The 22,026-nt window shown below is 47.8% G+C and overlaps 1 protein-coding gene across 6 annotated transcripts in view; it reads right to left on the reverse strand.

The window, feature by feature from the left end:
* PPP2R2B (protein phosphatase 2 regulatory subunit Bbeta) overlaps positions 1–22,026 on the reverse strand; it is a 362,719-nt gene that overhangs the window by 11,137 nt on the left and 329,556 nt on the right. For all 6 annotated transcript variants that reach the window (XM_081091206.1, XM_081091205.1, XM_081091204.1 and 3 more), the window contains one exon: positions 18,734–18,898. In XM_081091206.1, the coding sequence (XP_080947332.1) occupies positions 18,734–18,898 (165 nt within the window). The remainder of the gene's footprint in view (positions 1–18,733; positions 18,899–22,026) is intronic.

Here is a 22,026-nt window from a genome sequence, read left to right on the forward strand (position 1 = left end):
TGTGAACTGTTTATAAGGAATCTGTTCTCCAAACACCTGGCATATTGGGGCCCAATGTAGCAACATTAGAAAGCCTCAAAGTGATATCCCCAGAATATGGAGGTGAAATAAAAGGACAGTTCTTTAATCAACCCATCACTAAATATGTATGTGGGACAGGACAGGATATAGATAACATAGCATCACAGCACTTTGCAGTTCATGACACATCTATGCCTATCTGAGGTTTAATATCAACTTCATGAATTCCATTCATTCAGTAACATTTAATAGTGCTAATAACTACTGTCTGTGGGAAGCTTAGTATATTCTAGGCCCTGCATTTTACATGCTTTATCTCATTTAATACTTATAACAATACTATGAAGTAGGATTGATGATTCCTTATTTTATAGATATGGAAAAGTAAGGCACAGAGAGGTTTTGTAACCTGCCCAAGGACACACAGCTAGATCTGCCTTTTGAATCAAGGTCTGACTTCAAAGTCTTTGTTCTTAATCATGATGGAAATCTTCTTGGTACCATCAATGAGACCTTATTTTAGGAGCTATAAGGTGGTTCCAGGTTAGAATCTACACAGAACAATGGAACTGTAAAGTGGAACAACTCCTAATGACTAGATCTACGCTTCCCCTTTTATACAAAGTCCATTTAAACAGACAAGGAGCATGGTTTCTACACCAAGAACTCATGGCGTGAGCCATATAACACCAGTGGCAAGCATAAGGTGGGAACCCCAGGACTTTGCATGCCCTGTTAAGACCCTTACCGTAGAAGAAGCCCAGCCTCCAGGCCATCTCTCACCTCCCAGCTCTAATCCCTGTGGCAAGCAGTGAGGCAACCTTTCCGCTCCCTGTCCCTCTCCCTCAGCTTATGTACACAGACATTTGATTTATTTCACTTAGTTGTCTCCCCTAATAGGATGCAAGCTCTACAAGGGCAGGTTTTTATTATGTATTTTTGTTTGTTTTTGGTCTATTTTGTTCTGCTGTAGTCTTTGGAACATAGAAGGTGCTCATAAATATATGTTTAATGAATGAATATGGACAACCATTTTAATTTTAAGTGAAAATAATATCTATCTAATAATTAAACAGGCCCTGAAAAGAACCTATCTAAACAATGCTTTATTCAGCTCAAATTTGTTTCTATTTAGGCCCTTGAAAAGTATGGGAAAAATTCAGGGTTTTTACTAATTCAGGCTGAGCAATCATTTGTGGGCTATTTCAGTGTATTTTATGTGCATGCACACACATGCACCACACTTGGTATACTACCTAGAACATACAAATAAAAAGTATTTGTTGGATGGATGCATGCCAAACCCTGTACTAATGCCAAGGTTGCAAGGAACAAGACAGATCCAGTCCTACTCACATGGTGCTCACAGGCTAGAGGAAAAGACAAATGCTAAACAATTCTTCACATTTCATTACAGATGTGAAAACGTGAGATTTTACTGCATTAACAGAGGGGAGTGAAGGTGCTGGGGGGCCAACAAGAGGAATGCAAATGGAACATCACCGTGTGTTCCATGTACGTTACTGAACGTGTGGTACAAAAGCATCTACTGCTTGAGTGACAGATCTTGAGACAAATCAAAACTGTGTCAGATTCACCACGAGGGAGCACGTATCTTGGAGACCCCAGTAACAACAGTCAAAAAAACAATGACATCTACCCCATTTCTTGGCCCTCATACTTCGCATACATTATCCCATTTAATGCTCAAGCTTATGAGGAAGGTATGCTTACTGTCCTTACTTGTAGATGAGATAGACCAGAAGAGGGTAACTTGCCCAGGATCACAGTTAAAGAGTAGAAATGGGTTTTTGAGGGACCATGTGTCTGTCTGTGACACTGCCACCACAACCAGACCTTCCTTGCTTTGTCAATATCATCTCTCTGTTTAAACAATCTCGTTAAACTGGGCTCCCTCATGTTCTAGATAAGCGGTTCTCAACCTGTGGGTCGCGGCCCCTTTGGGGGTCGAACGACCCTTTCACAGGGGTCGCCTAAGACCATTGGAAAACACATATATAATTACATATTGTTTTTGTGATTAATCACTATGCTTTAATGATGTTCAATTTGTAACAATGAAAATACATCCTGCATATCAGATATTTACATTACAATTCATAACAGTAGCAACATTACAGTTATGAAGTAGCAATGAAATTAATTTTATGGTTGGGGGTCACCACAACATGAGGAACTGTATTAAAGGGTCATGGCATTCGGAAGGTTGAGAACCACTGTTCTAGATAGACATGGTGCTCTCCCACTTTCATGCCTCAGCTCCTCCTCACCGCCTCCTGTGTCCATCATGGGATACTGGAAAGAACACCAGACTGGGAGTCAAGGATGCTGGGTTGGAATCCAGGCTGGACACAAATTAGCCAACTCTTAACAATACTATCTATTTGTTGAGCACTTATGCTATGTGCCTTACGTGTAGTAACTCATTCAATAGTCATAGATATGATGATTTCCCTTTTCCACAAATCAGTCAACTCAGGCACAGAGGTTTTATAGCTAGTGGGAGGCAAAGCCAGGATTTGAACTTGGTCTGCTTCCTATGCTCTTAACCTCTGAGCTTTTAACTTCTGTCCTACTGTCTTTCATTAGAATGACTGGGCAACTGGCAACCGCCTGGGCCTGTTTCCTTGTCTGTAATGTGAAAGAGGCAGGATTGCCAACCAGGTCCCTCCCAGCTCTTAGATGATAAGATCTGTGAAATTCCACTAGTCTTGTCTTTCAATTTCCCTCTACTGACCCCTGCTACTGTAGGGTAGCCTTCCCCAAGTGACAGCAGCAGCACGCCCACCCCGTGATATGCTGGGCATTCCAGATTCTGAGGCCAACGAACTTGGGAAACTCCTACCCAATTCTGAGAATGCAATTCGCTTATTAAAGGTGCCGGGAAGTCCCACAGGTAAAAACTAACATTCTTTACTCCAGGTTTCTCAGCCTACGCACTGGTGGATTTTGGGCCAAGTAATTCTTTGCTGGTGGGCGTTAGAGGGTGTTTAGCAATATCCCTGGCCTCTACGCAATAAATCCTCAATCTCCACTTGTGATAACCCAAGTGGCTCCAGACATTGCCAGATGTTCCCCGGGGGAATGGCTGCCCCTGGCTTTAATCCCGCTTTCAAGTCTTACTGGGTCACACCTCCTCCCTCTCCACTATTCCGTTTTTTTTGGGGGAAAATCACTTGCAGCCCATTGTTTCTCTAGTTATTGTTGCTTAGAACACACTTGGAGTTACAATGCTCTAGTCAAAAGCAACTGATACTTCCTTTGAAATCCCACAGGCTAAACAGTGGCCCCCCCTTATCTGCCATATTATACTGTACATACAGCATGGATGTGCTTGACAAAGGGATGATTCACATCCTGGATGGGGTGGGTCGGCACAAAGTTTCATCACGCTACTCAGAATGGTGCACAACTCAAAACTTATGGATTGTTAATTTCTGGAATTTTCCATGTAATATTTTAGGACTGTAGTTGAGTGTGGGTAACCAAAACCATGGAAAGCAAAAGCGAGGATGCGGGGGAATACCACATTCAGTGTCCCGAGCAGGCAGTGTTTTGTGTTATAACTTGTGCAAATCTGAATACGACTCTACAGAACTGTGTTTGATGTTATCCTTCCGGGTGCTGGCGCGGGCTATGCACCTGAGAGAGCTCCGATGACTGATGGACTGAATAAGGTCCCAGAATCCTGGGAAAGAGTGGAATTCACAAATAAGAGAAAGGCAGTGTCAGGAAGAAAACTGCTGACTTAGAGAAACCTAAAGCTAAAACTACATTCATTACAACCGGGAGGCAGGGGAGGAGGAGAAAGGGGAGAACAGACAGGAAGCATGCAGTGTGCCTGTCGTTGGGTTGTGGGACAGGAGAAGGGAGGATGGAGGGAACCCATAGGGAAGGCTGTTTCTGGGGAGGCTCCCTTCTCGACCTCACACTGGACACTGCACAGAAACTCATGCCTACGATGAAGAGTCAGGAGGGGACCCAAGGCCACACAGCTGATCCTGACGGCCTCCTCACACTCCGCAGCTTAAGGTACAGTGGCTAAGAGGACAGGCGGCTCTAAGCTTAGCACGCCTGGTTGAACTCCGACTTTGCTGCTTATAAGCTATGAAGCCTTGGGCATGTGGCTTGACTCCTTCCAAGCTTCATTTTCCTTACCTGTCAGAGGAGTTCCTACCTTTTGAGTGGTGGTGGGACAGATGAGCCCTCCATGCCAAGCGCTTAGCATTGTGCCTGCACACCCAGAATAACAGGGAAGGCAGCAGCCGTGCACAGGGGGGTGGTGTTTAAGGCAAACTTGGTGCAAACCAAGTCCCAGAGCCCGAGGTGGGGCCAGATCTTAAGAGCTACCAGTTGTAAATCGATTTCTAGGTCTCCGAACTGGACTGTGGCACAGACACACAATAGCTTGTCTCTGGACTGCCACTTGAAATTCGCCTTTCTTGGTCCAAGTGTCTTTCATTTGGTGCTGAACAATGTCACCACCACCCACCCTGCCTTTGATGACTCAGGCAGATGAGAGGGAGAGTACAGGAAACGAGGCCGGGGGGGGGGGGGGGGGGGGGAGGGGAAGGTTTTTTCCTGATGAAAAAGGAACCATGCACAGGGTTTTAAATTGCTCACTTCCACTGATGTTTCTACTATGGAGAAGGGGCCACGCTTTTTTGTTTGGAGACATGGTCGGCTACTTCCCCATCATGGGGACACAACTGGCAATTTTCCCACAGAGCGAGGCAGATGGCAATTCTCCTTCAGAGATGTGCCGGCAACAGTTTTGCCCCTGGAGAGAAAAGGCTCGGCAATTGAGATGCAGCCAGTGATTTTTACTATACAGAAGACACAGCCAACAATTTTGCCCAATGAGAGAAATGGCCAACGATTTTCCCACAGAGAGTAAGAACTCCCACGGATAGACAATGCTGGCCTCCATCCAGCTGAGGACAGAGAGAGAAGTTTAAGATTTAATTAGTGGCTACGGTACTACCATGGGCCCAAAGACATTGTCTCTGTACATGGGCTGGAGACTGGGAACTTAGATCATATCAAACTCAGAGGGTTCTGAAGTGGGAAACAGTGGTGCCTCATTGCCGAGCCTGTGCTATTTGCTTTTCATAGAGCCCTCCTTAGTTCTGCAAATAATTGTCAGCAGTGAACACTGTAGCAACACACGCATAGATAGTATGATGGAGAATGAGCAGTTAAGCTAGAAGAGATTACATTGGTCTTTGAATTTTGTATAATTATTTTCAAAATACATATATTATACTTCAGAAATATAGCCTCTTCAATAATCATTCAAAGATAAAAAATGAGTCAAAAACATTTTTTTTTAGACAGAAAAAAGGACCAAAAATTCCCTGGGTAGAAAAATGACTAGATGGTCTGGGCTGGGGTGACCAGGTAAGGCTTAAGAAGATGCTGAACCTATGATCAATAAGCTCTGGATAAATCAGAGGTCAGCAAACTTCTCTTGTAAAAAGCCAGATAGTAATTTTTTTAGGCTTTGGGGATCATTTGGTCCTTGTTGCAACAACTCAACTCTGCCTTTGTAAGCAGCACAGACAATATGTACACAGATGAGTGTGTATTTCAATAAGGCTCTATTTATGGACATGGAAATTTAAATTTCATCTAATTTTCATGTCACAAAACAGTATTCTCCTTTTGATTTTTGTTCAATAATTTGAAAATGTAAAAACCTCATTGCAAAGAGCCAAAGCAATCTTGAGAAAAAAAGAGCACTGTTAGAGGAATCATGTTACCTGACATCAAACTATACTACAAGGCCACAGTAATCAAAACAGCATGGTACTGGCATAAAAAACAAACACATAGATCCATGGAACAGAATAGAGACCCCAGAAATAAACCTACACCAATATGGTCAATTAATCTATGAGAAATGATATAAGAAAATACAATGGGGTAAAGACATTCTCTTGAATAAATGGTGCTGGGAAAACTGGACAGATACATGCAAAGAAATGAAACGACCATTTCGTACACTATATACAAGAATAGGCTTAAAATGGATTAAAGACTTAAATGTAAGACTCAAAACCTTTGAGTCTCTGACATCACTCTTAGTAATATTTTTGTGACTGTCTCCTTGGGCAAGGGAAACAACAACAAAATAAACAAATGGGACTACATCAAACTAAAATGTCTTTGCATAGCAAAAGGAATAATTGACAAAATGGAAAGACAACCTATTGAATGGGAGAAGATATTTGCCAATGATACATCTGATAAGGGGTGATATATAACATTTATAAGGAACTCATACAACTCAACACTAAAAACAAACAAAAAACACCCTCAAAACAATCCAATTTAAAAATGGGTGGATGACCTGAATAGATACTTCTCCAAAGAGGACAACATACAGATGGCCAACAGACATATGAAAAGACGCTTGACATCACCGATCATCATGGAAATGAAAATTAAAACCACAATGAGATATCACCTCACATCTGTCAGAATGGTTATCACCAGTAAATCCACAAACAAGTGTTGGCGAGGATGTAGAGAAAAGGGAACCTTTGTGCACTGTTGGTGAAAATGCAGACTGGTGCAGCCACTAGGAGAAACAGTGTGGAGGTTCCTCAGAAAAACTAACAATAAAACTACCATGACCCAGCAATTCCACTTCTGAGTACTTATTAGGAGACAAAACACTAATTCAAAACAATAGATGCCCCCTATGTTCACTGAAGCATTATTTCCAATAGGCAATAGATGGAAGCGCCCTAAGTGCCCACTGATAGAAGACTGAATAAAGAAGATGTGGTACATGTATACAATAGATCTTACTTTTCCATTTGTGACCTCATGGGTAGACCTAGAGCAGTGGTTCTCAACCTTGGCTGCACATTAGAATCACCTGGGAATCTTTTTAAAATCCTGATTTCTGGGCCTCATCCTCCAGAAATTCTGTTTCTTTGTTACTAATGTTGTGGCCTCACCCCATAACAAAGAAACAGAATTTCCGGTGGGTGAGGCCCAGAAATCAGGATTTTAAAAAGATTCCCAGGTGATTCTAATGTGCAGCCAAGGTTGAGAACCACTGACCTAGACGGTATTGTGCTAAGTGAAAAAAAGTGGCAGATGACCACTTTCTCGTTGTGCCCAGCTGGTGGAGAGGATGCGCGCTCTCTGGGTCTCTTCTATAAGGGCACTAATCCCACTCAGAGCTTTCTATCCTCCGACCGAATCACCCACCGAGGCCCCACCCCCTAATACCATCACGCTGAGGGTTAGAATTTCAACACGTGGATTTAGGGCAATGCAGACATTCAGTCCAGAACACCACCTGCCTCTGCTGCCCGTTCCTCTGACTCCTATTCAACCTCCGAGCTCGCTGTCTCCAGGGAGCCTTCTTTGACCACCTCAGCCCACGGCACCCTTTTCTTCCCCTTACTGGTTCATCTGACCGCCCTCTCCATGTCTCCCTGTTATAAAATACATCCATTATTCAGCATTTACAAGGCGCTAAGCAATCCTAGTCCAGGGAACGGGCTGCACAGAATGGCGGGCTGGTGATCACAGCAGCGAGTGGTGCCTGCAGGCCTGGTTCGGGGGAGAATGATCTCCGTTTCACAAATGGGGAAACAGAGGCTCGGCGAGACGGGGTCCCCGGCAACGCTCCGGGAGTGAGGCCAGCATCCCCCAGGCCCCTTAGCTCTGGGGTTAGACCAGCGGTTCTCAACCTGTGGGTCACAACCCCTTTGGGGGTCAAACGACACTTTCACAGGGGTCGCCTAAGACCATCAGAAAACACATATATAATTACATACTGTTTTTGTGATTAATCACTCAACTTGAAACAATGAAAATACATCCTGCATATCAGATATTTACATTACGATCCGTAACAGTAGCAACATTACAGTTATGAAGTAGCAGCGAAAATAATTTTATGGTTGGGGGTCACCACAACATGAGGAACTTTATTAAAGGGTTGCGGCATTCAGAAGGTTGAGAACCACTGGGTTAGACCTTTTCTCCTGAAGACGCTTCAGCTGGAATCTGGGGTCTAAAGAGCTGGGAGGCGGGAACCCGTGTGTTGGCGGAGGGCATCCCTGTCAATCTAAAGGCCGGATTTGGGTGAACACCCACAGACAAGTTCATTAATTGGGGGCCTGTTGTCCTTCCTCAGTGAGGAATAACCCTTTATTAGCCCAGTGGGGCCGGCGTTTCTGAGAGCTGTCGCTCTGGAGAGATACTGATTGAAGAGGCCTCTGCGCACGCCCTCTCCACAGGCGCAGGGAGGGAGGCGGCTGCAGGCCGCACCGATGATGAGTGGCAGTGGGTGTCTCGACAGGAGCCTAATGAAGAAATCTGGCAGCAGCGAGGCCCAGCGTGACAAGCCCTCACATTCGGTCTTTCACTCCATTATATCCGGCTCTCTGTGAGGCGGGCGAGTGGCAAAGGCATGGGGCGTTCTGCTCCTTGGGTGGAATGACACCTTCCTGCAGCCAGCAGGCTCCGGGGGCTTGGGGGCCATGTCCCCAGGCCCACGCTGTACATCACAGGTCAGGCTCTTCGTGTCTCCCTTTCTCTCTCCTCTCTCTCCCCTCCCTTCTCTTTCTCTCTGTTTGTTCCCAGCAGGAAGCTCTGCAGCTGTGCCAAGAGAGGCTCACCTCCCCGGGGAGCCTGGCCAGGTGGAGGAGGCCGTGTGTGTGGCTGTTATTAGGGGTAATTGCTGGGGAGCTGGTTGTCATGGTGCCGCAGAGGCCAGGGCTGCACTCCCAGGATGTCCTGGTTTTCTGGGTTGTACAACAATCACTGCGGTGAGAGGCACACACGGGGAAGGGAGAGAGGAGAGCTCCCTGCTGACAGTCATCTTGCAGAGTAAGGCGAGGGGTCCGAGGCCGAGTAGGAGGGTCCGTCGGGCACAGGCTGAGCACTGCTGGGAGAGGGACCCTGGCGGGGATGGGTCACTGCCTGTTGTCTTCGTGTGGCTCCGGTGCGCTGCTCGTGTTCCCAGCGTTGGCTCCAAACCCACGGACAGTCAGGCCTGCCCTGAGTGCTCCTGGGACGTGCACACGTGGAGTCACAGGAACCGGCTGGAGTGGACGGAGTAGCAGCCTCCCATCTGCCAGGCACTGTGTCGGCCAGACTCCCTCTGTGATAGCCATGCCACCCTCACAACGTGCTTACTTTACAGATGGAGCAATGAGGCTCCGAGGGCATGAGCCCTCGCCACAGGCCAGGAAGGGGCAGAGCTAGGATGCAGGCCCAGCTCCGGCTGCTACCGAGGCAGTAACTGCATCTTCTAAGTCTGCCTGCCCATTGTGCTGACGACACCTTGTTCACATTTATTGACCGATTCCTTGCTTCCTTTGTCTCACCATTTCCCTAAGCTTGATGATCCCATTTTCTCACATGTAACTAACTCTTCAACGACAACTTCACGACATTGTAGGGATTTTCAAATGACACCAACATTTCAGGTCATCCATCCCAGGATGAAGGATCCCCATCCACGAGATAAAATTCTATTGAAATCCTTATGTTCAGGTTCAATATATAAAAGATGACAAAAGCAAGTATCACTATGAGCATCGCGGGGGTGCACTTCCCTGCCCTCCACTGCCCCTGGGCTGCACCTGGTGGTGAGGGGAGGCCAGCAGGTGCTGAGTAACTCAGCAGATAAAGGGACCTACACCGATGGGGCGGGGAGCGTGGGAGTGGAGAGCAGACCTCACAGTTCCGTTACTGGGGCTACCTACCGAGCTGTCACAATGGAATTATATGAACTGCACAGGGGCTCGCATTAGCCGGCATCCTTAGACATGGGCCAATCACACATGTGACAGTCCCCTGCCCTTCTCTATGTTCTAGTGCGGTACTGAGGGTACTCCTATTCATTATATGAAGTAAAACAAGATGAACCCACAGTCTTTGTCAGCGTGTCAGACCTATCTTTTCTGGACCTTGATTTCCTCAAGCTACAAAAAGGAAGAAATACTCTGAATGCATAGGGCTTTGTGAAGATCAATTAAGATAATGGATGAGAAGGGGCTCTGTAAATGGTGATGTTCTAAATAGCAAAAGGTATCAATGTAACCATTTTATGCTTTTACACACACACACACACACACACACACACACACACACACACACACACCCTGCGTCTTTGAGTCCACAGAATTTGTGAGTTTCCTCCCCAAACTGCCACTCCCCTAGTCTTTGCTCATTCAGTGCCCTTCATCCTCGGCATGTGCTCAGGTCAGAAAGCTGGGAGTCTTTCTGGACGCCTTCCCTGACCTCACCTTCCACACCTGGTGTCCTGTTAACTTTACACTCAAAGCTTTGCCCAAACTGGCCCAATATTAGTCTAAGCCACTATCATCTCTTACCTAAACCATTTTGGTAGCCGCCTAACTCTTCCTCCTGATGTTTCATTCTTTACATACTCTGTGTTGTATACTAGTATTTATAAGTATAATCACATTACTCCTTTACACAAAACCCTCCTAGATTTTCCCTTCCTAAGTACAAGAAAGGCCAACTTCCTGACCTTGGCCCACAGGCCTATCATGTTGCCCAACTCCTAAGTCCTTTGCATGGTGTACAATGGGAATGGGGCTCTGGGGTTATGCAAGGTGCCTGTCCTGAGTGTGGAGTCTCCCATTGCCCCTCAGCTGCTCCTTCTCCTTATAGACACCTAAACTGGTCTCCCTTCTGCCCGCCACGCCCCACACCTGCCAGGCACAGTCCAGACTCAGAGCCTCTGCATTTGCCTCTTCTGCTTCTCCATAAACATTTTTCACCAAATCTCGCATTACTTATTTGCTTATGTGTTTGATGTCTGTCTCCACCTACTTGGATTAGACTGCCATGAGGGCAGGAGATACCATCTTCTCAGTGTCTGCAACAGTGCCTGGCACATGGCCCCAACCATAAACATCTGTTAAGTAACTGAATAGACATGGGTTGATTGTCATACTCAGAGACTCCTCTTCCCTTTACTTTGCCTACAAATGCCAGGCATTCCCAAAGCTAGAAATGAGTGAAAGGGCAGGGTCAACCACTCTTTAGTGTGAGCCTTGTCATTGTGTAAAGAGAACTCCCAGGCGCAAACTTGTCAGAGTGCATGACCATTGCTGCTCCATACGCATTCAGTTAGCACCTCCTTATGCTAAATGCAGAAAGGGGAGACTAAAGAGCTTCAGCCACAATGGAAGAATCCTTTAGCAGAAGAGACAGAAATGGAAACAGATCGTTTCAGCCTATAACATCAGGTGCTCTGATGGAGGGCACCTGGTCCTACTTGGCGACACATGAAGGCTATGGTTGGCAGAACGATGACTCAAGGATGTCCGAGTTCTGATCCCCAGAACCCGGGAATATGTTACCGTTAATGGCAAAGGGGAATTAAGACTGTAGATGGAATTAAGGTTGCTAATCAGCTGACCTAAGAAAAAGATTAGTCTGAATGACCTGGGTGGGCACAGTGTGATCACAAAGGCCCCCAAAGGGAAAGAGGCGGGCAGAGGAGGAGAGTCAGAGAGATGCAGCGGGAGCAGGACTTGCCCCACTGCTGCCGGCTTTCACATGGAGAAGAGGCCCTCAGCTAAGGAATGTGGGCAGCCTAGACGCTGAAAAAGGCAGAGTCTCCCCTAGAGCCCCCAGAAGGAACAGGGCTCTGCCGACACCTTGATTTCCGCTGGTGAGACCCACGTCAGACTTCCGACCGGCAGAACCGTAAGATGATACCTTTATGTTGTTCAGAGTCACCGTGTTTGCAGTAATTGGTAGGCATAGGGAACCAACACAAAGAGGATGAGGTGCACTCTCTCTGTCAGCTCTGGTGGGAAGGGACAAGCTATCGTAAGGCCCATCCTGCCCTGGACAGAGCCCTCACTGACAGGCCATGTTCCTCCCTGAGGAAAATTCCTCCCAGTACTCCCTTGACTGGGGTTCTCTCGTACCTCAAATTCAGGATGCTCACCCCGTGCCTACGACTGCTTTGCCAGCGATGGCTTGTCATGGACGATAATGATGGGCAAGTTAGCCTCGATGCGTCCCAAAGCCCAGAGCAGCCAGAGCCACCTATAACCTCATGGCCAACCTTTCCCGCTCCATGCTCCGTGTGTGTGTGTGTGTGTGTGTGTGTGTGTGTGTGTGTGTGTCTGGAGGCTGCAGCCATGTGCCTGAGCTGGTGTCAGCCTCCATGGCCTCCTCATCCAAGGCCCCTAGGGGGGAGAGGGCAAGGCCTGGGGAGGTGTCAACTGCTAATGAATGATACTTGTCTCCAAAATTAATACGCTTCCAGTTCTTAGGAAAATCCACTCAACTGGAGTCAACAGGATGACTAATGGACAAAACTGGTTAAATTAATCAAAAATGGAAATGAGGATGGGGGAATTCTGTGTTCACTCGTGGCTTGGGCCTTGCCTGCTCTGCTGTTAATTGCCGCTGAGCTTGAATGGGGTAGACACTGGGCTGGGGAGGGGGAGGGGCTCAGTGAATTCCACTCCCTGCAACAAGTCTGTGTTTTGGCTTTCCTCCAGGAGGGGTGGGTGGGTGTCTGGGTGTGTTTATAAGCCTGTCACCAGCCAAAAGCCTTTTCATAAAGGGCCTTGCCTTTTTCACCTAGCCAAGCTCCCCTGCAACAAACACTGTTAATGATGCCCCCAATCAAGACTGAACCCCGTTTGGAAGCGGTGCCAAACCTCGGAGGTTTTAAGATTCACTGCAGCTGCCATCTCAGCTGATGTCTTTGGACACATTCCATCAGAGACCCGAGTGAATGAGCCGTGGGTTTATTAAGGGATCCAGCGGCCTGTGGAACCAGGACACGGCAGTTAAGCTTGTAGATGAGGGTGAAGAATAAGACAGTGGGTTTCATGTCTGTCCGAGGACAGGGTTAGTTCTGCAACTGAAACTGTTGGGACAGGGGATCCACCTGGAGGAACTGTCACTCTAGGGCCTGTGCTCTGGATTATTTTCATGTCTTCTGTTAGGGGCTAATTGGTGTCCCCCAAATTCATATGTTGAAGCCCTAACCCCCAAGACCTCAGAATGTTACCATATTTGAAGACAGGGTCTTTAAAGAGGTAATCAAATAAAAATGGGTGGGCCCTAAAGCAACGCGCTGGTGCCACAGAAGGCGAGTTTTAGACACGACGTGTGCAGAGAGAAGATGATGTGAAGCCGAGAGGACAGGCATCAGCAAGCAGAGGCCTGGAATGGGTCCTGTCTTCGTGGCCCTCAGAAGGAACCAACGCTGCTGACAGCCTCATCTCAGACTTCCAGCCTCCAGAACATCAAGTCTTGTTGTTTAGGCCACCCAGTTTGTGGCCCTTTGTTACAGCAACTCTAGTAAATGAATACACTGTCTTCTGTCCGTCTTTCCCCATCTGCCTGTCTCCCTACCGCTGATGTTCAGTAAAACACCCCTCCATGCTGGGCACTAAGCTAGTATTGGTAATTCAGTGGTTGGTAAGGTAAGTAAGGTCCTTGCCCTCATGGAGAGGACATTCCAGTAGGGGAGACAGAGGAAGAAAAGCAAGCATCTATAGGTGAGTGCTGCGGAAAAAATAAAGAAGTAAAATTTGGTGTTAAGATGGAAATAGGGTGCAGAAGGGGTGAACAGAGAAGTCCTCGCTGAGGAGGTGACATTTTCCCAGAGACCCAAACAGTGAGAACAGTCCAAACAAGTGGGGCCCACGGTGGGAGAGCATTCCAGGCAGAGCAAAAGCCTGTGCAAATGCCCTGGGGCAGGAAAGGGCAGGGGTGGTGCAGGAAGCAGGCCTGTGCGGCCAGACTATGTGGAGCTGAGGTTCGAGAGGGGTAGGGATCAGATTCAAACAGGGCCTTGGAAAGGCGTTCAGATAGAAATTTCTCTTTCATTTCCTCGGTTGCCATTCATCAGACCCGGCCAGTGTCTTCACTCAACTCCCAATACTCATGCATTGAAAGGGTAAAGCACGATTCCGACCAGCCAGTTGCCGCTGCCATCAGCACCCTATTGTTTTAGGCGTAAGAATCTCAAACTGCAAACCCACCCGTCACTACTGCCAGAAGCCGTAGGGGGGAAAATAGAGACATGAGGGAGCGAGGCATGCCTTCTACCCCCTGCTGCGTACGCAGAGTGAGGGACATATGGGAATTAATATATGCGGCGCTGATAACACGGATCTCCTTGGCATTTTGATTAAACGCCGGCGGTTATTAAACACCCTCCTTCTCAGAGCTCATCTCCGAGAGCCAATGTTGCTTTTCATTTTGAACTCTGATGAACTGTCTCAATTCCGATCGCACACCTCGGCTGCACCGTGGTCGGCTGGAGGCTGGCGTTTGAGGAGGATGGAGAAAATCAATATGAAATGTCAGGCGAGGGGTCAGATTGAACTTGTTTTCCCAGCTGGCAGGAGCCTGGGGCCACCGCGGAGGCAGCCGAACAAAGGGAGAGGTGCAGTGAAGAAGGTCGCCACTTTGGACGAGTCAGGAAAATGAATTTCATTCACTTCTTAATTAGATTAGGAGGCTGGCGGCTGGCGATTCAGAGCACTGCCCGGGTCGGGATGGGCTGTGGGGAGGCAGGGCTGAGGCAGAGGCCTGCAGGCTGCTACTGAGCTCCGGGGTCTCACTAGGGACTGTCCTCAGGGCTTAGGGTTGGATGGGGCCCAGTCTGGAAGCAGGAGCAGCCGCTGGGGGTCCCTGGGTGTTCAGCTTGGCAGATCTGCTTCTGTGGGCGCCATCACCCTTTCCTGTCCTCAGTCTTTAGGTCACAGTCAGTGGTCACCGCCTTGGGTTAGAAAGTCCTTGCCATATCCCCTCACAGCACCATATGTCCCTCTTTCATACCAATTATTGCACTTGTAAGTAAGGAGTCTTTCCTCCTTAGACAGTGTGATGGTTAATTTTTGGCAGCAACCTCATTAGGCCATGACATGCCCAGATATTTGGTCAAACCTTATTCTGGGTGCTACAGTGAGGGCATTTTTGGATGAATTTAACATTTAAATTGAGAGACTGAGTAGAGCAGATTGCCCTCCCTAATGTGGGTGGGCCTCCTCCAATCAGTTGAAGGACCAAATAGGACAAAAAGGCTGGACCTCCCCAAATAAGAGGGAATATCTTTGAGCCATTGGGACATCAATGTTTCTTTTCTTTTTTCCCCCTGCCTCTGCATTTGAATGAAAACATTGGCTCTTCCTGGGTAATGAGCCTGTTGCTTTCCTGAGGCACTAGCTTTCCTGGGTCTCCTGCAGTCCCACTGCAAATGTTGGGACTTAGCACCGAATCCTTATAATACATCTCTCTCATACGCACACACACGTTTATGTATATGAGATATATATCTCCCATGGGTTCTGTTTCTCTGGAGAACCCTCACTAACACAGACTGTGAGCTCCAGGGGGGAGGACACCAGGCCTGGTTTTGCTCACATTGCCTCCCCAGAGTCCGGTATAGCACCTGACATGTAGGATGTGCTCAACAAATACTAATTAAGTAAATGAACAACTGAGCTTCGTATATCTGGTAAAAAGGCTGGAGTTTCAAGCACCGTATAGCTGCAGGCCTGGCACAGAGGGACTCGGGGAGGAATAACTGTGATAACTGCAGGTGCCATTCATTGACTCCTGGGTCCCAGCAGGTGCTAGGCGCTCGCCCTAGGATGACATTCCCTTTTCGTGGACAGCCGTCCCTGTGAGGCTACGTTTTTTAATTTCTACTTTCAAATGAGGAACGTGGGGCTCACCAGGATTGAATAATCCTGAGGTCACAGAGCACTGAGCTGAGCTCTGATTCCAAAGCTTCTACTTTAAACCATCCCAGTTCTGGGAATTCCTAAGGCCTTGTTCTTTTTCCATCTTGAGTGGAGGGTCCATCAAGCCTCCCATTCAGCTTATTTCTCAATATCCAGCACTCGTGTGGGTGTCTGATCCTGGAGCCCAGGCTGGCGCCTGCCGCACTGGCTGTGAGCACTGGCGCTTCTCGCGCCATCTCTGGCATCCATGTTGGTGACCCTTCGAGCCTGGTTCTGCTTTTACTCACCAGAGAGCCCGACCTCCTTCGTCAGCTCGTCACCTCACACACAGCATGTTCCCAATTGAACCCTGGCCCTTCACTCTCCTCTGTATGGCTTCTGATTAGTCCCCATTCCACGTGCCCATTTATGTCAACCCTCAGGCATACATTTATTTATTGAATACATATTTACTGAGCACCTACTAGTGTCAGGCGCTGGGAATATGATGTGAGCAAAACAGATTCAGTTCTTCAGAGAGTTTATAGTATAGAGGGACGAACACCGAACATGACCTAACATCCATGGCTGGTGATTGCCAATCTCTAATCACATCACCCAGAGTTACCTTATAAGAAAAGGCTCTATTTTCCTTTTCCTTCCTTTCAATTTCCATAGCTACCATCCTTATCTACATTATAAATTTCCATTTATTACTTTCTAATTCTTCTATGTTTCTTCCCACCACTGCCGTGTTAATCTTCCATAAAATAGGAATTCTATAACTCTGTTCTCCAGCCAAATGATCTCAAATTGCTCTCCACATACTAGGAACTGAGGCACATGGATGTATCCTTGAAGGTCAGGGAGAAGGAGGATATGGGGTACATTAAGTGGTACAGGAGGCCATGGGATAAATGCTGCAATTTGGGGGAAAATAAATTTTGCTTGAAATTTGGGGTGGGTAGAAATGTAATTATTACATTAAACAGAAAGTAGGCATTTTATGGGAATAAAATACAGAATTCAGGTGAAATTTTAAGATGGGAAAATAAGTCTGCAAATAAAACCGGTTGTGGGCAATACCTCCCCCAGGGTCTCTGGCCCCTGCCAGGCACACGCTGTCTTTGCTGTCAGGCCAGGCCACCCAGAGCACCTCAGGGGGTTGGACAGCTTCTGGGTGTTCTTCCTCCATGGCAGCAAAGCTCATGCCTGACCTTGGGAGTGCTGTAGTTGGGGACACAGCTGTGAGCATGCCCTCAAAAAGCTGATGGTCTATCAGCCATGGGCAAACTACGGCCCGCGGGCCGGATCTGGCCCGTTCGGCTGTTCTATCTGGCCACGGAGCCGAAAGAGCGGAGGGTTCTCTTGCTCTCCCCTCCGCTCCTTCACCAGCAGCAGTGTTAACATGTATTAGTTCACACAAACACTCCATCCATGCTTTTGTTCCGGCCCTCCGGTCCAGTTTAAGAACCCATTGTGGCCTTCGAGTCAAAAAGTTTGCCCACCCCGGGGATCCACAATATCCAATAGAACTTTCTGCAACGATGAAAATATCTTAAACATCTTAAATCTGCACTATCCAATATGGTAGCTACAAGCCACACGTGCCTATTGAACACTTAGTAGATAATCTGAATGGAAAATGTTTTTGAAGACTTAGTATGAAAAAAATAAAACATCCCATTAACGATGTTTAATTATCTCATCGAAGCCCCATGACAAGCCCATGAGGCGGAGGTTATTATGCTACCCATTTACAGATGAGAAAGCCAAGGTTCAGAAAGGTTAGGGAAAGTTAGACAAAGCAGACAGCTAATCAGGGTGAAGCCTGGCTTGGACCTGGGCCTGTGGGAGTGTAGAAGCCACACAACTTATAAGCCACTATACATGGGGGACTGACCACTGCCTCCCAGGCACCTTCACTCTGGGGAGTTTTCTAGAAAGCCTTCCTGCTGGCTCCAGGCCAGCCTGTCGACCGCGGTGCTGGCCTTGAGTGCCAGCTGACATCTGCTTTACCTGCTCACATCGGTCTGAGCCTCAGCCCCCACTGGATTGGAGCTGCTGTGCTCTGTCCATGCCCTGCAAACTCCAGCGTGACCAGAGGGCCTGTGACTCTGGCTGCCCTTTCCCCTCCGCTTCTCTGAAACCTTCTTCTGGTGCCCACTAGAACCATCGGTACCTCTAGAATGCTGGTTCCCAAAGCCGCAATCTCTCTAAGAAGCCAGGAACCCCTCCCTCCAGCCATTATTCTTTAAAAAAAAAAAAATTGAGATATATTTGACATATAACATTATACTAGTTTCAGGATTTGATATATGTCTATAATGCAAAATAAACACAGTAAGTCTAGTTAACATCCATCACCACACAGTTACCCATTTTTTTGTGTGATGAAAACTTTTAAGATATTCTCTCTTAGCAACTTTCAAATATACGATATGGTGTGGCTACTTAGTCACCATCCCCAGATGCCATTCTTGATTCCTTGTATAATCTCAGCCTCCTGCACAGGCCAGCAGGTCCTGGTAGCTCCTGCCAAGGTCTACCCAGAGCCCACCTGCCCCTCTCCGCTTCCCCGCCACCGCCCTGGTCTGGGCCGTGCTCAACTCCTGCCTGGACGTGGCAACAACCCCCAGCGCTCTCCCCTTTCCGGCCCTCAGGTTCCTCTGCCCACAGCAGCAAGACTGATCTTAAAACATAATTCAGATCATGTCACAACGTTATGTGACAGGGCTCATGCCTTATTCATCTCCGCAGACCACAGCCTGCAGCGATGTTTGTGGGATTGAACGTGAGGTTTCATCTTTATTGAAATACCCACCGTGGAGCTGACACCGAGGCAGGCGGACACTGGTACTTTCTTTGCTCCCAGCGAGTCTCATGTAGGAAAGGAGATCAGCCCCCCCCCCCCCACCCCCCCACCTGTGTCAGGGCCAGTGCCCCGCCCCTCAGCTCTGCGCTGGCTGACGGCTACTCACATTTGGTGTGCCTGTCACACAGGGCCGACGCCCGCATGTCGCACAGCCGGATTGTCCCTTTGCTGCTGCTGTACACGAAGGTGTTGCAGTGATGGGGGTGGAACTCGGCCGCCGTGATCACCTCCGTGAGCTCCTCCATGTTGGCCGGCTTAATATCCACGATGTCTGGCACCGAGAGTCAAGGAGCGGACGGGAGAGGTGTGAGTGGGGAACAGGGGGTGGCGGGGAACAGGTTAGCTTGCACCACACAGGATGGGTCTTCACCAAAACGCTGTGAGCAAACAGGCAGGTATTATTGGTCCCAGGCCGATGAGCCCAGGGTCACCCAGTGGTCGGAGGCAGCACGGGAACTCGGGTCTCCCTGGCCCATTTCAGTATTTCATCCTCCTAACATGTAGAGCGCCCATCAAAGTTACCTGCTCATGCAACTGTGCAAAAACGTGCCAAGCTGCACAGACTTCCATTTCTCCTTTTACAACGGTGGTTACAAACTCGTCCCATTCCAACTAAATCACTCATTTTATTGGAATCTTTACCCAGACTCCTGCGCTATAAGTGAAATCTACAATAGACTGTAAATCATCTATGAAATCTCTGAGATCTTCTTTAATATGATGATGATGATGATGATGATAATAATAGCTGCTACCATTTATTGATCACTGTGCAAAGCACATCAGATACTTTATCTCATCAATTTTCTTATCCCCATTTTCCAGGGGGTGGAAACGGAAGCTCAGAGCATGTAAAGTAACTTGCTAAAGAGTGACAGTTCTAGGATTTTACCCCAGGCGCAAAATTTGTGTTCTTTAGTAATTATACAAAATTTCTCTTATTGAAGATATACAGGGGCTCAAGTCTCCATAAGCTGCGATTTGCTTTAGCGCTTGTGGGAGTTCAAGCATCAGAAAGAAGCCATCCAGTGGTATGGCGAGATAGTTTTAGCCTCCTATGGAATATATACCCTTAGTTTATCATTTGTTTTTTATTTTTCTCAGGTTTTTACTTTCTGGTCAAGAATCAGTATTCATCTATTCATGACCACATCCTTGTATACTTCAATGAAACACTTGGCTTTCACTAATGAAGGTGACTAGCAGAAGCGCCTTCAGTAGGGTGTGTGGCATGCATGAGGTGCGGGTTTAGGCTGATCCCTTCATAGCCCAACTGAGAGCTTAAGAGGGGACCCGGGTGCAGGCTGGGAGGCGCCTGGCCGGGGACCCAGCAGCTTCCTGCGAAGGAGCCGGCCTCGTGATGTGGATGCTGTTGTACGGGAAAGCTGACCAAAAGTGATTCCCACTTTCCCTAGACCTGACAACCTTTGAGCCACCTTTGTGACCTTTGGCCCACCTCTCTATCCGCAGGTTGCATTTTTACATCACACTTTTTCTTCAGATCAACTTACACCGACTCACTTTTCTTTCCTTAGCCTTGTCTAAGCAGTAACTCAATATTCATAAAATCATGGGTGCAATGAGCTAGTTACTTCTTTTTTTCCATCTCCACCTGATGAGGTGCAAGGAGAGAGAGAGAAAGAAAGAGAGAGAAAGAGAGAGAGAGAGAGAGAGAGAGAGAGAGAGAGAGAGAGAGAAAAGAGATGAGAGAAAACATTGATCAGTTGCCTCCTGTACGTGCCCCAACCAGGACCAAACCTGCAACCTTTTGGTGTACAGGACAACGCTCCAACCCAGCCGGGCAAGCTAGTTACATTTTTAGTAATACACATGAAAATAAATGCATAACAATTAAACTCAAACTGTTGATGTGTGCGACTTTATGTATCTGGTTTTGGAAAACACTACTGAATTGATAAGCGATAACTTGATACAGACTAACCTATGGGACTGGCATGGATGAAAGTCCTGTTTTTCCTGGTTAGTAGCACAGCCCCCTCCTTAGAGTTTAGATGAGGTACAAGTAAATGCACTGGTATTGTTAGTTACCCCAACACCAACAAAGTGCTCATCTATTATCAAGCATCACCTCTGCTCCTGCTACAATCCCAGCACGCCAATTTGTTGTAATAAGGGCTTTGTCGTTGGCTCTGCTACTTCCCCTTCAGTGTACCTCTTATAAATCCTGTTGGGTTCTTTCTAAAATTAACTCGAGACTGAACTAACATTATATTTTACTACACTTGCCCTCACCAAACCCAGGTGCAAGTATTACTTGGGTCTCCAGAGTGTGTGGGTCCCCTGGATTCATAAAATACTACCTTTCAACTCAACTGCTGCCAGAGTTATACCTATTATTTCAGTCAGCCCCACACCCTGGGGAGTGAGAGCCCATGCCCCCCGGAACGAGGTCCCAAGCTGCAGCTCTGATGTTCTCACCAGCCCCTGACCCATGCCCTGGGCTTGTGGCCACGACATGGGGTGCCGTGAGCAGAGGTCAGGGTTCAGCTGTTGTCAGATTTCATCTCCCTCCAGAAAGAGCCTTCAGACCCTGCTGTGCCGTGAGCAGATTTCTCCTTTCCCAAAATAGGACAAGAAAACCTGCTGTCCGTCAGCTTTCTCAACCTCCTTCAGGGTAGCTCTAAACACAAGAGGCACTGGAAGGGATCTTTGCTTTGCTGTGTGGGAGGGGAGGGGAGGGGAGGTGCCACATCCATGGTTATTTTTTCTCACCTAAAAATAAAGCCGGAGTCAGAATGTGTGAAAACGAAGCGCTTAGACATATCTGGGAAACCAGCAGCACGCACCACCATCAAGGGCACCCTCCTGGGAGGTGACCACTGAGTCGGCCGCGTCTGGATCCAGCTCCCCGTCCCATCCTGGGCCACAACGTCTGCCCATCATCCCTCATCCTCAAGCATTTCCCTTAAGACTAGAGTGCTTGTTAGGTCTGATTCTGTGGGAGTCAGGGGGTGAACGGTGACTCTACTCCTCTTTTTAACAACCATGACGATAAGGACGAGGAGGAAGAGAATACCAACCTGCAGTTAAAGATGATCAAATGGACTGTCCCATTTAACCTTCATCTCAGCCTTAGGAGGTCAGTACCATTCACAGGCCCATTTCCAGCAGAGGAAATAGTGCTGGAGGTAAATTACTCAAGGCCATCTGACCAACAGGGGGAGGAGCTGCATTTGAACCCAAGTTTGTCCAACTCCAGAACCTGCTTCTGGACCACATGCCCCCTCATCGCTGGGGAATGCCCCCCCGCCCCCCTCCCGAGCCAGCCCTTCGCGTGGTGAGTCTGGCTCTGTTGGACTGCCCCCTGGCTAATCTGGGAGGGAGCTGACTTCTGCTCAGGGCCTGTGCTCTCTTAATTCACTGTCCACTTTGGGGGCC

The sequence above is a fragment of the Myotis nattereri genome (genome assembly GCF_964212035.1).
Source record: "Myotis nattereri genome assembly, chromosome: 5".
Lineage (NCBI taxonomy): Eukaryota > Metazoa > Chordata > Mammalia > Chiroptera > Vespertilionidae > Myotis > Myotis nattereri.